The sequence below is a fragment of the Crocuta crocuta genome, unplaced genomic scaffold (assembly GCF_008692635.1).
Source record: "Crocuta crocuta isolate KB4526 unplaced genomic scaffold, BGI_CrCroc_1.0 scaffold451, whole genome shotgun sequence".
Lineage (NCBI taxonomy): Eukaryota > Metazoa > Chordata > Mammalia > Carnivora > Hyaenidae > Crocuta > Crocuta crocuta.
This window is the reverse complement of record NW_027527963.1, coordinates 1980573-2000751: the sequence shown is the minus strand read 5'-3', so window position 1 is coordinate 2000751 and position 20179 is coordinate 1980573. Positions and strand designations below refer to the sequence as shown.

The 20179-nt window shown below is 38.4% G+C and overlaps 1 protein-coding gene across 1 annotated transcript in view; it reads left to right on the top strand.

Moving 5' to 3' along the window:
• Positions 1-1039: 1039 nt before the first annotated feature.
• QRFPR (pyroglutamylated RFamide peptide receptor) overlaps positions 1040-20179 on the top strand; it is a 37805-nt gene continuing 18665 nt past the window's right edge. The window contains exon 1 of the mRNA XM_077752788.1: positions 1040-1379. Within this exon, the coding sequence (XP_077608914.1) occupies positions 1040-1379 (340 nt within the window). The remainder of the gene's footprint in view (positions 1380-20179) is intronic.

Here is a 20179-nt window from a genome sequence, read left to right as displayed (position 1 = left end):
CCTAACAACTTGGGTGAATCTGAATGACATTATGTTGAGTGGAAAAAATCAATATCAAAGGGTATTGTAATTTGTCATTCAATGTATACAATCTTATGTCAAAAGTATAGAGATAAAGAACAGCTTAGTAATTGCCAGGGGTTGGGGAGGGGGGGGGAGCAGGTTGTATAACTACAAAGACGTAGCAAGAGGGAGATCATTGTGCTCATAGAATAGTATAGTATCTTGATTTTGGTGATGGTTACGGGAATCTACACTTGGGATAAGGACAGACTTTACACACACGTTGCAGCTATGTCAGATTCCTGGCTTTGTATCTTACCTTAATTAAGAAAGACGTAATCACAGGAGAAACTAGATGAAGGATACTTGGGACCTCTCTGTATTATCCTTGCAATTTTCTGTGTGCTGTAATTATTTTTGAAAATATAAAAAAAAAATCTTAAATCCCATTTTGCCTCAGGTAGCTGTGGCCTACATTATTTAGTCAAAGGAGAAACCGTGAGACGGTAGAAACCCCAATGTTGAGTTTTGCACAGAAGCATGACCTGGGGCAGGAGTAAAGCGCTGGGTGGCAGAAGGCAGGTTTCCCGCTCCCTGAGGGTGTGGGAGGCGGGGTCTGAGCTGCTGGAGCCGGGAGGTGAGTGGCGCGCCGCCCAGTTCCAGCCCCACCCTCCGCGGCCCCTGGGGCTGTCCCTGCCGCAGACGGCTGGGGAGCCAGAGGCGCCAGGACTCTGGAGCGGCGCTCCGGCTCTCCCTGCAGCGCGGCTACAGACCCTGAGAGGACTAAGAACTTTCTCTGAACTGCGAACAGTTTCGGTCAACGGGATAGTCTCCCATGCTTTGGCTTCCCCCCTCTTGATTGTGGTTTTGATCCGTCGCTGCTTTCCTTCCTGAACCTGCTGGGGTGCAGAGGTTCCTCCTCGCGGAGGCTGTCCGGACCTCCGAGGGTGGGAGGCGGCCGCCAGCCCGGTCCCCTCGCAGCCCCCGCCCCGCCCCGCTGCGGGGCTCGCCCGTGGCAGCTCGGGGAGCGCGCGACATGCAGTCTCTCAACATCACCCGGGAACAGTTCGCCAGGCTGCTACGGGACCATAACCTGACGCGCGAGCAGTTCATCGCGCGGTACGGACTGCGGCCGCTTGTCTACACCCCGGAGCTGCCGGGACGCGCCAAGCTGGCCTTCGTGCTCACCGGCGTGCTCATTTTTGCCCTAGCGCTCTTTGGCAACGCGCTGGTGGTCTATGTGGTGACCCGCAGCAAGGCCATGCGCACCGTCACGAACATCTTCATCTGCTCCTTGGCGTTCAGCGACCTGCTCATCGCCTTCTTCTGCATCCCGGTCACCATGCTCCAGAACATCTCTGACACCTGGCTGGGGGGTGAGTCCGAGACCGCACCTCTTCCCTAATCCCCAGCCTGCCAAGGGACCCTCCCCGCCCTCTGTATTCCTTACATTTCTCTCTCTACCAAAAGAATCCAGTGCTCTTTCTTAGAACTTCCTTACTCGTGCTCACTTGAAGAGAACTTTTTTTGGGCCACTTTTAATTCAGTCCAATCTTTCTTCTTGTCGCTTACAGACGCAGTGAGCAAAATGCTTAGGAAACGTACAAGGTAGTGAGGTGGGGAGTCGTACTGCTCTCCAGTTACTTCAACTTCTGTTGCCATAATTACCAGGATTTTCCCTATTTTTAAAAATAAAAGTTAAAAATATCTCACATAATAAAAATCTTAGAGTAGTCCTTTTTAGAGATTGGACTAATATTCAAGCAGGGAGAAGGAACACAGAAAACATATCCCCTCCTGACTGATAAAGAAGCAGACACTGGTTTGTCCTCTTTCTTACAAGGGAGGGTGGAAATGGCAGAGAAGTTCAGAGTTATTGAACTGGGAACAGTATGTGGAGGTTGAGGAAAAAAATAGACACTGCACTTTCCTAAATGTTTCAGTCTTTTCAACAACACAGGTATAGAACATCCTTGTAATCCCTAAACAGTATTGCTTTCTATTGTCACCAGCGTTCATGGTGTGCTTTGGGGAGGAAGCATGGATTGTATCGTACCCCCACTGTCATGGAGGGGGGCATCCTTGAGGCCACATCAAAATTCTTAGAAAGTCTTCGGAAATGCAGAAAGAATCTGAGAGAAGTGGATCATTATGCCTTTAAACCCTGCCATTTCCACTCCTTTGCTACTTCCTTTAAATCTCACTGATCAGCTTTATTTCATACTACCATTAACAATTTGAGATCCTCTTTCCCGGCATTGGCATTGCCTTTTTTCCATTAATTTGCATTGGTTTTATCATTAGTGGATGAAGAGGCTAAAATCTTTGATTCCCACCTCATCCATAATATAAATCTTTCCAAAAATGCATTAAACATTAGAGAACATAGCATCCACTTGGGAGTGACACAATGCAGAAATTTGCAAACTGACTTAGGGGTTATAGCCTTTCTTATGCACTCTGATGAGATCATGAGGCATTTTAAAGTTGCCTCATGCAACTAACTCCATAAAATCAATGGGTGAACTTTTGATCCTCATATATAACTTATTTTTTGAGGAAAAGGTACAGGAGCTTTCATTCCTTCATGTTTGTGAAGACAGATTTATGAAGCATGTATATATTGCTGGATGATTATAGCTCTGTTTGTAAAGGTAAACATAATTAAGAAAAGTGGGATGTTATACTTGGAATTCAAAGACCTGGATTACTGCTTTGGCTCTAATAAATGTTAATTCAACACATGTGAGCCTCTGTTTTTCAATAAAACATTAGGGATTCTGGAAATTTGGAAGTGGAATAAGGCAGATGGTTAGCCCCTAGCCATCCTAGGAAATCAAGTCTGGAAAAGATTATAGGGTGGATCTCTCTTTCGAAGGACTTAGGTGGGCACTGCAAAGATTTTTCTTAAATTTTCTGTTTTCCTTTCTTCCTAGTTCATGGAGGACATTTCACTTTAGCTTATAAATGCTGAAAAAGGGTAATAAATTGGGTATGTATTTTACAGGTTAGTGTGAGGATAAATGTGTTCGTGAAAGTGCTTTAAAAAATTGATTATTCCATATAAGTATAAGGTATTAATTCTATTAAGGATTGTTTGATTTTAGGTGGTTTATGTTTATCTGAGGCTAGATTTATAGAATAAATATTCTTATAATTCAAGTAAGTAAAACCAAAATTGAAGTTCAGGGGAAAGAAGAGAGCTTGCAGAATTTCTGCAGACAGTTGTGCAAACGGATTTAACTTGTCCTTTATAGGATAGGATAATAATTGCAACACTCCCTTGATAAAGTAACAAAAGAGCTTTCAAGAGATGTAATCTAATAGTTCAAAGTTAATTCACAATCTATTATTTCACAAAACTATTGAGGATCTTCTCTACGGCAAAGCATTTTACCTTGATAATATAAAAAATGAATAAAGCTTATCTAATACCTTTTGGGGCCTCAGAGAATAGGAAATATCCCAGAATGAGCAATTATAAGATTTAACAGAAGAGGATTCACCTTGTTGCAAGAGCATAGGAGTCAGGAAGGAGAAGACTTTCGAGCTAGATATTGAAGAAAGATTCAGATTGTTTCTAGCAGAGAAAGAAGGATGGAGTGTATTCTAGGAAAAGGGGTCAATCCAAAGTTTGGAGGAAAGGAAAAGGTGATGAATTCTAGGAATGCTATGTAAGCCATTTCAGGAATATAGTTTATATGTGAGCAATGGTGGGAAATGAGACAGAAGAGTTGGCTGGTGCAAATGGGGAGCAAAATGTATACTATCAGTTATATGAAACCTAATATATGAATACTCCTCAAATTCCTTCAAAGATGAAATAAGAAACATAAGTGGAGCAGTGGAGACCACAAGTGGGAAACGGTTGAGTAGGAAGTCTCCTACCTACCCTAAAGTGGGTAGGATCCCTGCAGGCAGGGTGTCAGATCTTATTTTGTTGTTGCTGTAGTTAGTGCCTTTTGCTTTTTCAGAGAAGCTGGGAATATGGAATCTTACTGTCTTGGCATATAATCCAAATTTAAAAGTAGAACTGTGTAAAAGAAAACCTCTCTGTGGGTTTGGCCACAAATAATTCATGGACCTCCAGTTTGTGACTTCTCTTCGAAGCCTCCCTCTCAAAGATTTCTGACAAAGGTAGAGCTATAAATGACTGCTTTATTCTCCTTTGTTTAGTCCACTTATCTCCCTTGCTAGGGACCAATGCTACCTACTGAGTCAAAGACTGAATTTGGACAAGATCCCCAGGTGATTTATAAGCACATGAAAATTTGAGAAGCACCATTATAAGTAGTGATTTTCAGCTTGGCTGCCCAGACAACCTCCTGAGGGGCTTTGAAAATGATCTATGCCAGCCCAAGTCCAAACTAGTTACACCTGACTCTATGGAGCCAGCTTGCACTGACTTATGAGACCATTGTGCACATCTCTACCCAGTTCCCCATTCAGGGACATCATGTTGTTGGCTTGAAAGCAGTCATGGTAGGAGTATTTACACTGTGGACATCAGCAGCTGCAGATCAGTTCTTTAAAAAAAAATCCCAAAACCATACAGTTGTCTTCCAGCATACCACTGAGCAAAGACTTTCAGTTCCCATTTGTACAGTGATAACACCGTAAATGGCAGGTGCAACAAAGCATATTCATAAACGTTTAGTTTTATTTATAGGAGTTACACTCAGTTTAGAAGGAGATCTTAATTCAGTATCTAAGTGTTGCTCAGCATTGAGGCAAGTGTATGTGTAATCCTTCCGTATGTCTGGCATTACCATCCTAACGCCAACTCTCTGGGATCAACAGTTGTTCACTCCCACATTACTCCACAGAACTTCCATCATGGAGCTGGTAGGAGTGGGGATTCACTTTCCCTAAGAATAGTAAATAACATTTGCTTATGATTTTTTTTAAATCACTAATATGAGGATGGGGTTTTATTGTCATAGCAATTGGGAGTCAGGCCTTGGAAGTTCTGTGTGTATTCTACTCACCAATCTATTTGGCTCAACTCCAGCAGTGAACTTGCCCATTGTGTTCTTGGGACCACAGAATTTACCTATCCTTATCTGCAGCCTGCTCTTTCTTATTTTGTCTCTTTTTTCCTCCTCCTTTAATATCTTTCTTCGAAATATCTTTTTTTTTTTAAGATTTTTATTTATTTCTAGGAGAGAGAGAGAAAGATAGCGTGAGCAGGGGAGGGTCAGAGAGAGAGGGAGTCACAGACTGAAACAGGCTCCAGGCTCTGAGCTGGCAGTCAGCACAGAGCCCGACGCGGGGCTCGAGCCCACTAACCGCGAGATCATGACCTAAGTGAAAGTCGGACGCTTAACCGACTAAGCCACCCAGGCACCCCATCTTTCTTCGAGATATCTTAATGTTCCTCCAAATTTACTGACTAAACAGTGAATTTTTTCAACTAAATTCAGTACAGTAGATTTTGCTTCTGAATAATGCTCCAGGACACTTTTCTCTCTTCTCTAGGTGTCCATAAGCTTCTCTTTTTCCTTTTCCCTTAGTTTTATTTATGTCCGGTTCTTTCTCTTTATGTTTTGCCCTTTGATGGTTCTCAAACTTTCTCTCATTTTTTTAGTGTGTGCCCACTGAAGCCTGGTACACAATCTCTTTTCCTCCATTGTTCATTTCTGCATAGAGGTTACAACCAGGACTCTCTTTTCTTTGATGATGATTCTGAAATCAGTATCTAATTATCATAAGCCATAGTCACTCTGATCTGAAAACTAGGCATTTACACATAGATATCTTATTTGCATCCACCATTCTCTCACCCTACCTTGTCTCTCTGTCCAGGGTCTAAACTATTATTAATAGTACTATGAGTCATTCTTGTATTCAGCATTTTCTGAGTATCTGTTGTGTGCACTGATATACTGTAGGTGTAGAGAAAGCTGTATTCTTGTGGAATTGCTAGGTTTCAGTTAAAGCAGGAAGTGGAAGGTAGCATTCAAAGAAAATATGGACAAGGCAGAGGATTTTACTGATGTCAGAGTTCCAGATTGCACTCTGGAGAAAGCACAGAGAGGTGTTGGGGAATGAGGGGCTTGGGTTACATTGGGGATATTCAGAGCCTAGATTGGGTCCAGGGGCAAGGGATCGTCTAGGAGAATGGGACTCATGGTGACTGAGATGAAAGGGAATTTAAAACATGAGGGGATTAATTCTAAAGGCTTCCCAGAAGGAGGTGGAAAATCATGTCTAATCTTAGCCTCCTTTATGGCTCTCAGCATTAATACGTTGAGATGAGGAGGTCTTGATGGCCTTGCCAGGAGCTTACAGGACTCTCTGCCAGCTTTCATCCTGCTGACGGTGTAGCCACTGCCGGGGGAAGTGTGCACCCAGAGCTCTATGCGTCTCCCTGCAATCCTGCTGTGGGCACTGAAAAGAATTTTCTAATCATGACCGGCAAATTGACTAAAAGCAATTCCTAAAAAGGAGTTCCAAAAATATCCTAAGTAATGACAGCCTCACTGGGAGAAGTGTACTTTCACATACACTTAACTATGTATGTAGACTATTCGCTTAGGTAAGAAAATGTAAAAATTAATTTTCTCAGTAGCTGATAGGACAATTCCTATTAGGACAATGGGTCTCAATCTTGCCAACAGATGGAATCACTTGGGGAGTTTTTAAAATGATACCTGTTCCTGCCCCTTAGAGATTCTGATTTTATTGGGCTGAGTGTGATACCCAGGTATTGGATTTTCAGAAGTTCCCCAATAATATAATTTGTAGCCAAGGTTGAGAACCACTGATGTTGGGTAAATGCTGACAGCACCAAGGCTTGGGCTATTGTGAAGGTGAAAAGAAATAACGGATATAAAGTGCTTAAATAGCACAGTGCCTGCCACATATGCCAGCACAAGTTTGAATTTAGTTGAACAAAAAATTCACTGTTCAGTCAGTAAGCTCGGGGGAAAAAGCAGTCGCAATTAGAATAGAATGCTTGGAAAATGCAAAAGTAAGCTGCATAAAATGGAGTCCAACGCACAACTTTGAGACAGTTCTCCCACGGCACTCAGCCCATCACGTCTTTACTAAAGCCCTAAACTTTTTTGGACTCCTCCATGATCAATTTTTTTTTTTAAAATTTTTTTAATGTTTTATTTATACCTAGGAGAGAGAGAGAGACAGCGTGAGCAGGGGAGGGTCAGAGAGAGAGGGAGTCACAGACCGAAACAGGCTCCAGGCTCTGAGCCGGCAGTCAGCACAGAGCCCGACCCGGGGCTCGAACCCACGAACCGCGAGATCATGGCCTAAACGAAAGTCGGACGCTTAACCGACTAAGCCACCAGGCGCCCCTTCCATGATCAATTTAGAAAGAAGTAAAACATGATTAAGATGTTGGGCTGACATACAATAAAAGACTAAAAGAATTGTTCTTTCACCTGGAGAATGAAACCCTAATTTAAAATTTTTAAATTAAAAAAAATTTAATGTTTATTTATTTTAGAGAGACTGGCCGGCTATGAGCAGGGGAAGGGCAGAGAGAAAGAGAGACACAGAATCTGAAGCAGGCTCCAGGCTCCATGCTGTCAGCACAGAGCTTGAGGCAGGGTTTGAACTCATGAACTGTGAGATCATGACCTTGAGCAAAAGTTAGATGCTTAACCGACTCAGCCGCCCAGGCACCGCTGAAACTCTAATTTTAAATTAGCACACCCCACAGCAAGGTTTTAAGTCCATGTTACCCAGAGCCACGGTGGTCGGTGTGTGCAGAGAAGGTGGGCTCCCAGGCTTTATCAAAATAGCCCGCTTCTCTGTTGTTAATAAATAGGGTTTTGCATAAAATTTCATATTTGTAAAAAAGGATTTTACTGGAAGTAAGAGCCAGAGGGAGAGAGGGTGAAAAAGAAATGAACACACTGTACAGCACACAAAATATTTAGGTAAGGTTTTAGAGATTTCATCTTGATAAATTGTGAAGTGGGTTATTAAAGGAAATTGTTGAACTATTATGTGGTGAAAAGATCTTAATTTGGCGGGGGGGTTCAGCTCAGAGCAGAGGAATTAAACTGGAACTATTTCATTATTTGATTGGTGATTATAAAACATCATTTATGCATGTTATAATAATTTTCTCTTTTCCTATAGCATTTCAGAAACCTCAGAGTTCCTGGGAGAAATTTAAATATCGTGAAATTGGTATAAAATCAACAGTATTATGGAGCTTTTTAACAACCTTTTAACAGGAATGATGAAAGCTCTTGAGAAAGAGTAGACTCAATAAAGTAGAGAAGTATAAAAAAATAAAAGAAAGGACTCAAAGAGAGGCCCAACAGTAGTTTGAAAGTCAAATAAAAGATTGTGCCATGGGGCAAGCCTCTGGGTGATCTTCTCTCAAACCAATTATGAGCACACTGTAAGAAGAAAAGATGCCATGGTCAAGAAATTCACTAAATTTTCTTGGGAGGCTGGAGGGTGCTATCAACAGCAGTGGGATTTGTTTGCGTCTCTCTACATAGGACAACAGCATTTCATGGTTAAAATAAGGACACAAAAGGGGATGCCTGGGTCGCCCAGTTGGTTAATTATCTGACTCTTGACTTCAGCTCGGTCATGGTCTTGCAGTTTGTGAGATTGAGCCCTTTCCTTGGGCTCTGTGCTGACAGTGTGGATCCTGCCTGGGATTCTCTCTCTCCCTCTCTCTCTGCCCCTTCTCCATTTGAGTGCTCAAAATAAGTAAGTCAACTTAAAAAAAAGGAACACAAAAGGATTTGGCAGTGACAAAATTTGAAAACAATCATTGTGCACTTAAGAGGCATAAAAAATTTCCCATTTTCCATTTACTTTTCTAGAATATAACTTGGCATGTTCTTTGACCAGTGCTTGGTTTATTAGAATTCTTTTTTGCAAGTAGAGAAGCCCATCTTAAACTAACTTAAGAAAATTGGGGAGGGGGGATATTCTGTCTCATGGAACTGGAAAGCTCAGGATTACATCTATCTTCCGGCAAAGCTGGATCTGGGTCCTCTGACAGTAACTCAGGAGCCCCCTAGTCCTTCATCTCTGTGCCCAGCCTCACTTCCTTTTGTACTGCAGTTTCATTCTTAGACTTTGTTAGGTAGTATGAAAGATGGTCCTGGAGCTATAGGCTCACATTTTCTTTAAAACTGTCTGTCTCAACTGAAATGTGGATCCACAGATAATTTTGCCGTTTTATTTCCTGCTTTAAAATTAAGGATTGATTTCATTTTTTTAGGTTTATTTATTAATTTTGAGAAACAGAGAGCGTGAGCGAGGGAGGGCCAGAGAGCAAGGAAGAGCGAGAATCCCAAGCAGGCTCTGTGTGCTGTTAGCAAGGAGCCGATGAGGGCTCCGTCTCATGAAAGTTGAGATCATGACCTGAGCTAAATCAGGAGTCAGAAATGTAGACACTTAACCAACTGAGCCACTTAGGGACCCCTGAGGATTGATTTCTAATTCTTAATTTTGAAGTACTCAAGTGTTTATTGTTTTTATCTATCTAGGCAAGACAAAATTTGTTCTTCTTGTGGCTATTTCTGAGAAATACATCATCTATAGCACCAGAAAGATTCTAGATTATTAAGGACCAGGGGATTTCTCCTTAAAATATAATCTGCTTTTATAACAAAGGAGAAATAAAAGAGGTAAAAAGACAGTTTGGCTCAATGAAAATGAATATGTGCTTCAATATATTGAAGCAAGTATGGACAATATTAGGTTCTAATCCTGTTGCACTGTTTATAACTCATTAAGTTACTGAATTAACTATTAACTATATTTCCTTGCATTCGATCTGCCCGTATTAGGAGACCAAGTAGAGAAGTTATAAAATAATGTATGATGTTGCCCCCCAGTGGTCAATGTAGCAGCAGAAATTATACCAAAATGCAAGATTCACATCATACTCTATTTTATCAAAAATATTAATGCATATTCAGTTCTTATGATTTCCCATTGTATTTCATTATGAAGTATGCAATATGTACACATTTCTGCCTATAAAACCTTTCACCTATAAAACTTGAAACAAGATTGAAAGTCCCTTTCAATACATGTATAAAAAATTATTTAAAAATCTCTTCTTGGTTGAATTGAGATGCATTTAATATCTGCAGTGTTATTTGCAGATTGAGAAACATGGTGTTTCACATTGGGACAATTATTTTATTTCTCCTTACTGTCGTTTCCTCATCTGTAAATTTGGGAAACCTATGCTCACTTTACAGGACTGCTGTGAGAATGAATGACCCTGTGTGTGAAGGATCCGGCACCTAGTGGGTGCCAAATGAAAGGAAGCTAATTGTGGTTTAAGGCTGCAAATTATTACTATTTAAATATTAGGGGGGCACCTCGGTGGCTCAGTCAGTTAAGCGTTTCACTCTTGATTTTGGCTCAGGTCACGATGTCAGAGTTCATGAGGTATAGCCCCGCGTCGGGCTTTGTGGTGATGGCGTGGGGCCTGCTTGGGATTTCTCTCTCCCTCTTTCTCTGCCTACCCCCTGCTTGTGCTCTCACTCTCAATAAGTAAATAAATAAACATTAAAATAAAATAAAATGTAAATTTTAATTTGGTTTATAGGCAATAAGGATGATAGAGTAAAAAAACTGTAATTGCAATATTTATGTCTCAAAGACATATGATATGCACTTATATAGAGCAACTATAAATAGTCCCATCCATGTATAACTTACTTGTGTTAATAAAGTCTGGAATAGTTACCATGAAAATACTTACTTCTATACTCAAACAATGAAAAGCCAAACTAAGCATTTGTACTCAGAAAACAGAAAAGAATACTTGCTTTCATTTATTGCAGAGGCAATAATATATCCTGAAAAGAGGCTTAATTGGTAAAAGATTTGTTGGGGCTGATATAGATTTTGGAATTCCTTGCAAGGCCCCTGTGTCTTTCCAGGACACTACAGACTACAGGCACAGTGTTGCCACACAGTATTAATACAGAGCTGTCCCAGCTATACTGGAATAGGGCATGATTTCTCTTTCTGCAGCGTGTTGTGTTTCATCACCTATTTCTGCCCCATTCGTGCACAGTTTTGCCTACACAGTTAGACCTCATATGCTAGTTTCTGGGATCTGGAGGACAAATATCTGAAATGAAAAGTCATCCTGGTCTTTTCCACAGAAACTTCAGGAGAACAGACTACTGCACGTTGACTCTCAGTGGCTCTGCCCACCTGTGTACTGAAGCTTGGAGCCCTAACACGCAACACATGTTCAGAGAAGTCCATATTGACTCAGGCTTAGAAGTACTGTCAGATTATTCTATGGATAGAGCAACATGTGTGCTTCTGAAAAATTTTTCTCTACTGCAATATCTACAAACAATAAGAGATTTATTTTTTAGGAGGAACCATTTTATTGAGTCAAAATCTAATCTAAGTATCAATATAGACCTGATCCAACCAGTGATTTCTTCAGTGGGTTCTGAGGAAGAACAGTTTTACTTTTTTTAAAAAAAGCAGAGTCATGGAGACTTGAAAATTAGCACTGGTCTAATGTTTAAAACAAATGAAGTCTTAATGACATAAAACATCATTCTGGGCAAGATCCTGTTAAAATTTTATATTACCTATAAATAGAATCATTAGGTATAAAATATAGATCTTCACACTGTGTTTGCAAGATGCAAAAACAGCCAGTTTATTCAGTTAACACATTATTCAAATTAGATTTTAAGTGTTGAGAAAATAATACATGTGAATTTTATTACTTTGAAGACACACTCTATTTGCCCATTTTTTTGTTTTCTCCCTTAGAATGTAAGCTTCATTAGGTCAAAGACTTCATCTCTCTTGTTTGTCCCTCATTTAGTTAATTGCACGTTAATAGAAAGTTCTCAGTATCACATAGTAGGGTCTCAATAAATATTTTTTGAATGCATTAAAGTATATCACCTTATTCATCATTGTATTAATGTTTGAGACTTGTAGTGAATCAGTTGTATTTATTTTTGCAACATGCAGAAGAATGAGATTGTGTTTATCTTTTGTATATATTTTTGCTTCTTTGGTTGCAAGGAGCGAAGATTCAGTTTACCTCAAATGATTGGAGTTATGGCAAGCCTCTTTTGTAATAAAGAAGAGAGGGATCTCTGAATTTAAGGACAGTAACAGGTGGGTCTCATGGAAACTTAAGAGGGGTCCACAGCAGCAGCTGTGTGGAGTTCAGCACGAAGAATTCATTAATCTCCAGGGCTCAGCCATGAATGTGACTTTGCTCCAGTCCATCAGTGGACATAAAGCTTGCTTATTAAGTCTGATTGCTTTTTACTACCACAGTGTTCAATCTTTTGGTTTATTCGATCTTTTTACCATCACATCTCTTTCCTTTTATGCTTTCTACTCTTGGAAAGGTAAATAAATCCTAGGGCTCCAAGTGGCACAGGCTTGGTACAGTGTCAAATTCAAAGAGACTTAGTCCAGTGATCAACAATAACGTAAAATAATTTTGATCAAAGAAATTTTAAGAGATTTTAGTTCATTACTCACAAAACTATTTCTTGAAGCCCCTCTCCTCCATTTCATTCAGGTCTTTAATATTATATGTAGTAGTGCCCCACAAAACTTTTTTCACCTTGCAAAGATCATATGTCTTTTCAGAACACCTCAGACTGTAGTGTTGCCACACTAATATTAATACAAAAGCTGTCACGACTTGTGCTCTCATCTTGTAATGCAGGACATCAAGGTCTCTCACCTTCCCTTCACCATCCCAAGGAAGCTGCCCTTGATTAAGAACATACGCTTCAGTTACCTTGTGGGCATTTTTATTGCCTCCTTCCTTCCATTCATCCTCATCAGTCTTTTCGCAGTCTCCCTATTTCCATTCTTTTTCTATGTCCCTCCCTCTGTCCCCTACCCTCTCCCTCTGTCTCTTTAAATTTCAGTCTTATTTATGCAAATATCCCATCCTGATATGTGATCCAAATTATTCCATACAATCTGGTTAATAAACCAGCCCATAGAGAGAACTATCCACCAGCCATCTTTTACTTAAAGAGAAAAGGGTAGAGGAGAGAAAGAAGCCAGAAAAAATCATACACTAATTTTATCCCTGTCATATTTGTATTTAGATTTTCTACTTTCTCATAACCCTTGTGGCCCCCACTCTTACTCGTGGCTTTTCTGTATATTCATTGGCTTCACCTCACAGTGCATCCTTGTCTTGGCCCAAAGAAAAGGAATTTGACTGGCTTAGACTTCAGGACCAAATGGTTCAGTCAGCAAAGGGCTAGGAAGAAATGGATGGGTTCATGTGACCTATATGGGGCCTCCCCTTTGAAAGACAAAAGGCAGTACATTTGGCTGGCAGGATTGGCCTGAGATAGGATGTTGTTTTGGCTCCTTCTTTAGGAAATCCATAGAGGCTGCAAAATACATGAGGCTTGCATGGAGTCCAGAGAGGTTAACTGACTAATTCATGTCTTTTAACCTATCTGTGAAATTCTCAGATTTTTGAAAGAACAGTTCTTTATGATCTATTTGTGAAGTTATTTCAATAACAATGATGAGAATTTCAAGGCAGCTAACTATGAGACTTGGTTAGTTATTTAAATTGCCTTTGGTTTTTATCTTTGTCAGACTTCATTTTCAATGGTCTTTCTTGTAGTAAATGTGTCAAAGAAACACTTTTTCTATATTTAAGGCAATTCTGTACACTTGCACCCTTTATCTTTCTTCCTGGAGAAAGGTATATAGCAAAAAGGAAATGAAAAAAAAAAAACTTTTAAAAGGGGAGAGAACTGGGGAAAAATCCACATTTTTAAAAATATTGTCAGAAATTCTTGACTTACAGATGTTACTGACAGATGGGAAACTGACTATATGAGAATGGAATTTGATTATCTTCATTAAAAACCTTAAGGACCATCTCTAACAGAAAAAAAAATTCGTCAGTGAGAAGCATACAACTCAAAATTGTATACTAAGCTATTTGTACTGCATGGTTTTTATACATCTTTTCAACAGGTTTTCAGCTCTAGGTAGTAGCAATGGTAGAGTATTACAGACAGTTGAAGGTTTTCTTTTTTCAGTTCCTAAAATAAAGGGGTAAATAAAAAGTGGCTGTTTCACTGGTAACTAGAAGAAACTTTATTTGGGGACAAACTGTACTGGTTCCTTTAATTTGAAAAGAGAAAAGGAGCTCAGTGTCTGGAAGGAGCCTAAGGGAAGGAGAGGCTGCTCCTTTGCTAAAACAGTTCTTCTGCCAGGCAGAAGGGGTCATTAGGTCAAGTAGTGGTAGGACCCATGTGTGGCCCAGTTACCTTGGTAACAAAAATGAGTCAGGAAATAGTGTTCCTTAGCAGCAAAATAGAAGATCTTCAATATACTGTGTATTTTTCTTGCCATTTAGAATCTGCTCTGAGGAGCAGCAGCAGCAGCACCTGGAACCTCTTTGGAAACAGTCTCAGACCCCATCCTAGGCCTACTACACATGTGGTCCATATGCACAAGGGAGTTTGAGGCTGGTTTACAATATACCATTGCTGTGTTCCACTTTGGCTTCTGATGAACACTAGACAGATTATTTTGACCAATGGTGAAAGGCTACCATTGAGCACTTTTCATTAGCAAATAGAATGGCTAAATACTTCTCCTTGATTACCTATTGTACCACAGAGGCAGTTACTACAGTAACCAGGACTTATGCCGTTACTGCTTATTTTCCAGTCATCATTATGCCAAAAAGGGCACAGAATTTTATACACAATCAACTTTATCTGCTTGATTTGTTGTGACAAAAATCAAGCTGATCCAAATTAAATAGGTGAAAATTTCCTGAATAAATAAGCTTTTATGAACCTGTTTACTCTGGTTTTTCAGAAATGACATTTGCCCTTAATAAATCTCTAAGTTATTGAATGTTTTTTCTCCTTTCTGTAGCCTATGTGTGAATTTTCAGAGTGAAATCGATGGGATTTTGTTGTCAAAAGATATTCTCTAAATAAATTTTGATAGAACTTTTACCATTTGTTCATTTATTCATTCATTTACTTATCCAACTACTATTTATTGACTGTCTAGTAGATGCCAGCCACAATGATGAACTCAAGATACAAGGGTGAACAGTACATGGTGTAGATTGTATAAAGATTTTGAGAGATATCTGTCTTATATATGATTTTTTTTTTGCCTAGGGCCTCCTGGCTCCCTGTTTTTATTACTATTACTTATTAATATTTATTAGTAATTTTATTACTATTATTAATAAAACAGAACTTTTATTTTTAAAAAAGCATTATGTACTCTCTGTGGATAATGTATTATAATTTTTAGACTGTGTTAAGTTAGAGATTAGTAAGTTATAGCATAGGAGACCCACCACTCAAATAAATTTTAGGAAAACATTACCCCAATAAGATTTGAAAAACTAGTGTTTAATAAAACAGGGTGGGGAAGCAATAAGAAATGTGGGAAGTATAGAGATGAGATGTGGAAAAGAAGGAATGGAGATAATCAACATCTTCTAAGCCTAAATATACACAGAGGTAGCTAATAGAGTTGTATTAATTGGGCAAGTATTGACGTAATTTAAAAGAAATAGCACTGATGCTTCCAAACCAGTGAGATACACTGAATACACACTTTTTTTGGAAAGCCTGCACTAATTACTGGAAACCTGTGATGTAGGAGCTGTTTTTCACAGTGGCTAAGAGCATAACTCTGGAGCCAGACTTCTTGTTCCATCATATGGAATATAGGAATGACCTTAGGGAATTTGCTTTAGTCCTCATTTCTTACTACAGCTAGAGCACACACCTATAAACAGTTTATAATTACCCACTGATCTGTAGAGTCATTTTAATTATAAATCAACTTCCTATCTTCTTTTTAAATTTCTGTTTTGAAACATTGTCTGGTTGCCTATGCTCACACCAGTGCTGTAGTGTTTATTGCAGAGGTTATTGACATTATCTACATATTGCATAAGGAAAGTCTCCTACTCCTTTAACCTCCTTTTTCTTTCTTTTTAAATATTTATTTATTTTTGGGAGCATGCAAGTTGGGGAGGGGCAGAGAGTGAGAGGGACAGAGGATCTGAAGTGGGCTCTGTGCTGATAGGCTGACAGCAGTGAGCTAATTGTGGGGCTGGAACCCATGAACGCAAGATCATGACTAGATCTGAAGTCAGACACCCAAACGACTGAGCCACCTAGGTGCCCCTTACCTCCTTTTTCAGAGTTGATTTAGCTATGTATGGACTTTTATTCTTCCATACACATTTAAAAATATGTTTGTTAATTTTCTAAAAATCCCCCTGGAATTTTGATAGGTACTGTATTCAATTTGTATATTGTTTTGGAGATAATTGACATCTTTGCCACGTTATGTCACTGTATGATATTGTCATGTTAATTTTATATTGTAAAACAGAACATTAGTCCCTCAAAGATTTCCACATTATAATCTCCACAATCATCTACTTCTACTATACTTACTTTACATGGCAAAAGGATCTGGAGATGGGGAAATTATACTGGATTATCTTGGTGGGCCCAATTAATCACAGGGTACTTATAAAAGGAAGTCAGGAGTGTCAAAGGTAGAGAAGAAATGTGACAAGTGTCAGGGATCAGAGTGATGCAGGGCCATGGACCAGGGAATGTGGGCCGTCTCTAGGCATTGGAAAAGGCAAGGAAACAGATTCCCTCCTAGAACCTTCAAAAGGAACGCAGCCCTAAAGATCCATTTTAAATATCTGACTTACAGAAATGTGATATAAATTTGTGTACTTTTAAGCCACTAGATTGCGGTTATTTGTTATAGCGGCAATAGGAAAATAACACGATCACCCTAGGCATATACAATAACTCTCCATTTATTAGGTGTTGTTTGATATTATTCTTTGGTAACCAAAATCTGATATGTTCAGGTATTGGATAGGGTATTGTTTTTTTTTTTTTTTTTTGAGGGTGGTGGTGGTGGTGGTGGGCATGTTCTTTAAGGGAAGGTTAGGACCCCTTCTCAGCTCTAGGAGTTGCATTTGATTAATTTTGCCAGTATTTTTAATTTCATTCTCCTTGTCAGTAATAAGTTTAAAAATGGGCATGTGGGCCCATTTTGGCCATGGAGTCTGAGGTTTTCCTCATTTTTATAAAGAGCTTATAAAAATATATCTACTTTCCTTTACCTTTTGGTTTCTGAATATGGTTTGACAGGCATTGCTTGCAGATACTGCAGTCATCTATGCAGGCAAAGGGACAGTCCTGAGAACAAAAACAGAAGCATGCTAAGGAGGACAAAGTAACCCAAGGGAGAAAACCCAATCTATGATGAAATCATGCAGCTGTGGAATTTATCACACTGTTATTTCTTTACCTATGGAATGTCTTTTGTGGGAAATAATACATTTCCCTTATTTTTTCATTCAGGAATTGAATTTTCTTTTTTTTAATGTTTATTTATTTTTGAGAGTGAAAGACAGAGTGTGAGCCAGTAAGGGGCAGAGGGAAGACAAAGAAGAATTGTCTTTTATTTGCAGTCCTAAACATCCTAATTAACATATAAAAAAATAAATAGAAATAAAAATTATTTATTCCAACATCTAGAAATAATTACAGTGGTCATTTTAGTGTATTACATTTTAGTTTTTTTCCTATGTGTATTTTTAGAAAAATAGAAACCTTTTAGTGTTTGGGTATATATGTGTGCATATGTATATATTGTTTATTTATTGCTTGATTTCAGTTTTCTGTTTCATTTCAAAATTTGCTTAGAAAAATGATTTAATAATTTAGTAATTTACAACATATTGACATATAATTTATTTCACAATTTCCCTATTTTGGCGTTAGTTTATACTCATTTGAGGTTATTATATGTTTGCTGAGAAAATGAGTACATGAGTTATATGAATATATTGAAATTTTCATTTAGGAATTCTTAGGAAGGGCACTTCATAACGTGTTTTGTTGGCTGATAACCTTCATTTTCAAGAATTCTTTTCTAATGCCTAAACTAACTTTCTCCATATCTTTTATCATTTACATACACACAAAAATTCTCCTTATTACTTGACAGTGAATTATTTTAACATTTTTAACGTAAAGAAATCACATTAATTCTGCTTTTTGCTTTATTTCCCTATTTTAACCTGGGCTCATTTAATTCCATTATTTGAAAGTCTAATTATTACCATTAGTAGAGAGGAAAAAGCCAGTTCAGTTATTTTGCTAAGATGGTATTTGTAGCTATTAGAATAATGAGAATTAAAAGATAAATACCAGAAAAAAACATAATATTAGTGTAGCAAACTCCCTTTCTGGCACAAATATACACGCAGAAGATCCTTCTTATAAAGTAACTGGAGAAAGTGTTTTGAGCAAAATTACAGAATTAGTAGAGCTTTGGATCCACGAGAAAAAACCTAAAGATCTTGTAATCTGTGAGGCCCTGGGGTAGGCCTACTCATACTAAATCAAAGTCTCTCTTGGGGCCACTCCAGCCCATGAACGCACAGAACACCAGTCTGTCACATTACTACATTCTTAAATATGTAAAGGCAATTAAGGATTGGATTGTCAGACAGCTTGAAGAAGATGAAATGGAAATGAAAGGGAATAAGACAAACAGCTAAATGAAACTAGAAGAAATGGATTATTTACAGATGAATTTAGAAATAAACTCTAAGTAGTATTTTTATATTTACAGACATATCCTCAAAAATGTCTTCTCTCTTGATATTTTCCCAGTGGAATTACTGTTTGTTTTAAGTCTCAAACTTCTACAGTAAATGTATCATTCAGCACCACAATTTGTAAGTTGATATTTACATAAGAAAAATGTATGTCCCTCAAATTAATAAAACATTTAAAACAAAATGATACATAGAAAAATTCTTGAGCTATATTCCAAATATATTTGGCAGAACAACATTACAAATAGATGTTTTGAAAAGCATGCCTAGTGTCCACAAAGGGATGTGTGCCAAATGTTGCTGACACTGAGAGAAATATTTATCACATAATTTTATTCATTCTTTGCAACTGAGCCATTCTTTGCAACTCTTTAACACTTGCAAAGAAGACTGGTTTTGAGAAGAGGTGAATGAGGAAGATACTGAAGAATTTTTTAAATGTCATGTTGATTAATTAACAAGTACTTAATCACAATGATAACGTGGAAAGCATTCAATTAAACCACTAAACATTGCTTGCTGAAAATATTTGTGGGCCATACAGATACAATGATAATCATTGCCCTTGAAATTGGTGGAGATATTATTGCTTGATATTTCTTACAGCACCACACAAAGAATTCTATACACATGGACTAGAGGAGAGTAAATAAACACCGTTCTGTAGTTTTTCATCCTGAAGTGTCATCTGCCACACTGAAGATCCATTTAGTAGTCCCTACCCCAGGACAAGAGGGATAAAGGATCTGTCAGCTTCTGGGTTTCAAAGTTTGCCTGAAATTGCACCTTTGCAACCCATCTTACCCAGTTTACTTTCCACAACCAATGACAATGATTATACTTCAGCCCTCCTTCTCTTTCAAATTTCCAATCTGTTCCTTTCTTCATAGGACATCCCAGGTATTTGCCCTGTTTTGTTGCAAATTTTACCTTCATTTTTCTAATGTATTTATTAATTTATATGTGCTATTTGCTATGCCTTGTTCGAAAAGAGATGTTGATGCACCATGAAAATGTTGCATATAGAGTAGCATGCATACAAACCATTTGTTAACAACTACTCTACTGTTTTTCAATCAAGAGCATTATTTTAGACATTTTATATAGTACATGATGGTTTTACTGTGTTTTAGTTACAGATTACACTTAAGGAAATCTGTTGGGAGTATAATTTGGCTTTTTAAAAAATGGAAAATGGGCTACCAGTCCATATTTCACATAGTGTCTCATTTTCATGAATGAGTTACTGATGTTGAGTGGGAGATATCTGGAGTTAAGGAGATACTGACTTCATAAAGTAAGCTTCTCTGAAAAAAAATGTTTTAAGAATAAGGCAAAAAGCTCTTAACAGTGAAAATATGGTTGATGAATTTATATAAAAATTATAAGAGGTAGAAGACAAAGACAAGAAAATCTTCAGAATGTGGAGCAAATAGAGAGAATCTATAAAGCAAAAAAATATATATAAACAAAAGTGGTAAACATAGGAAGATCAATCCAGGAATTCCAACACCCAATTAATAGGAGTTCCACCTAAAA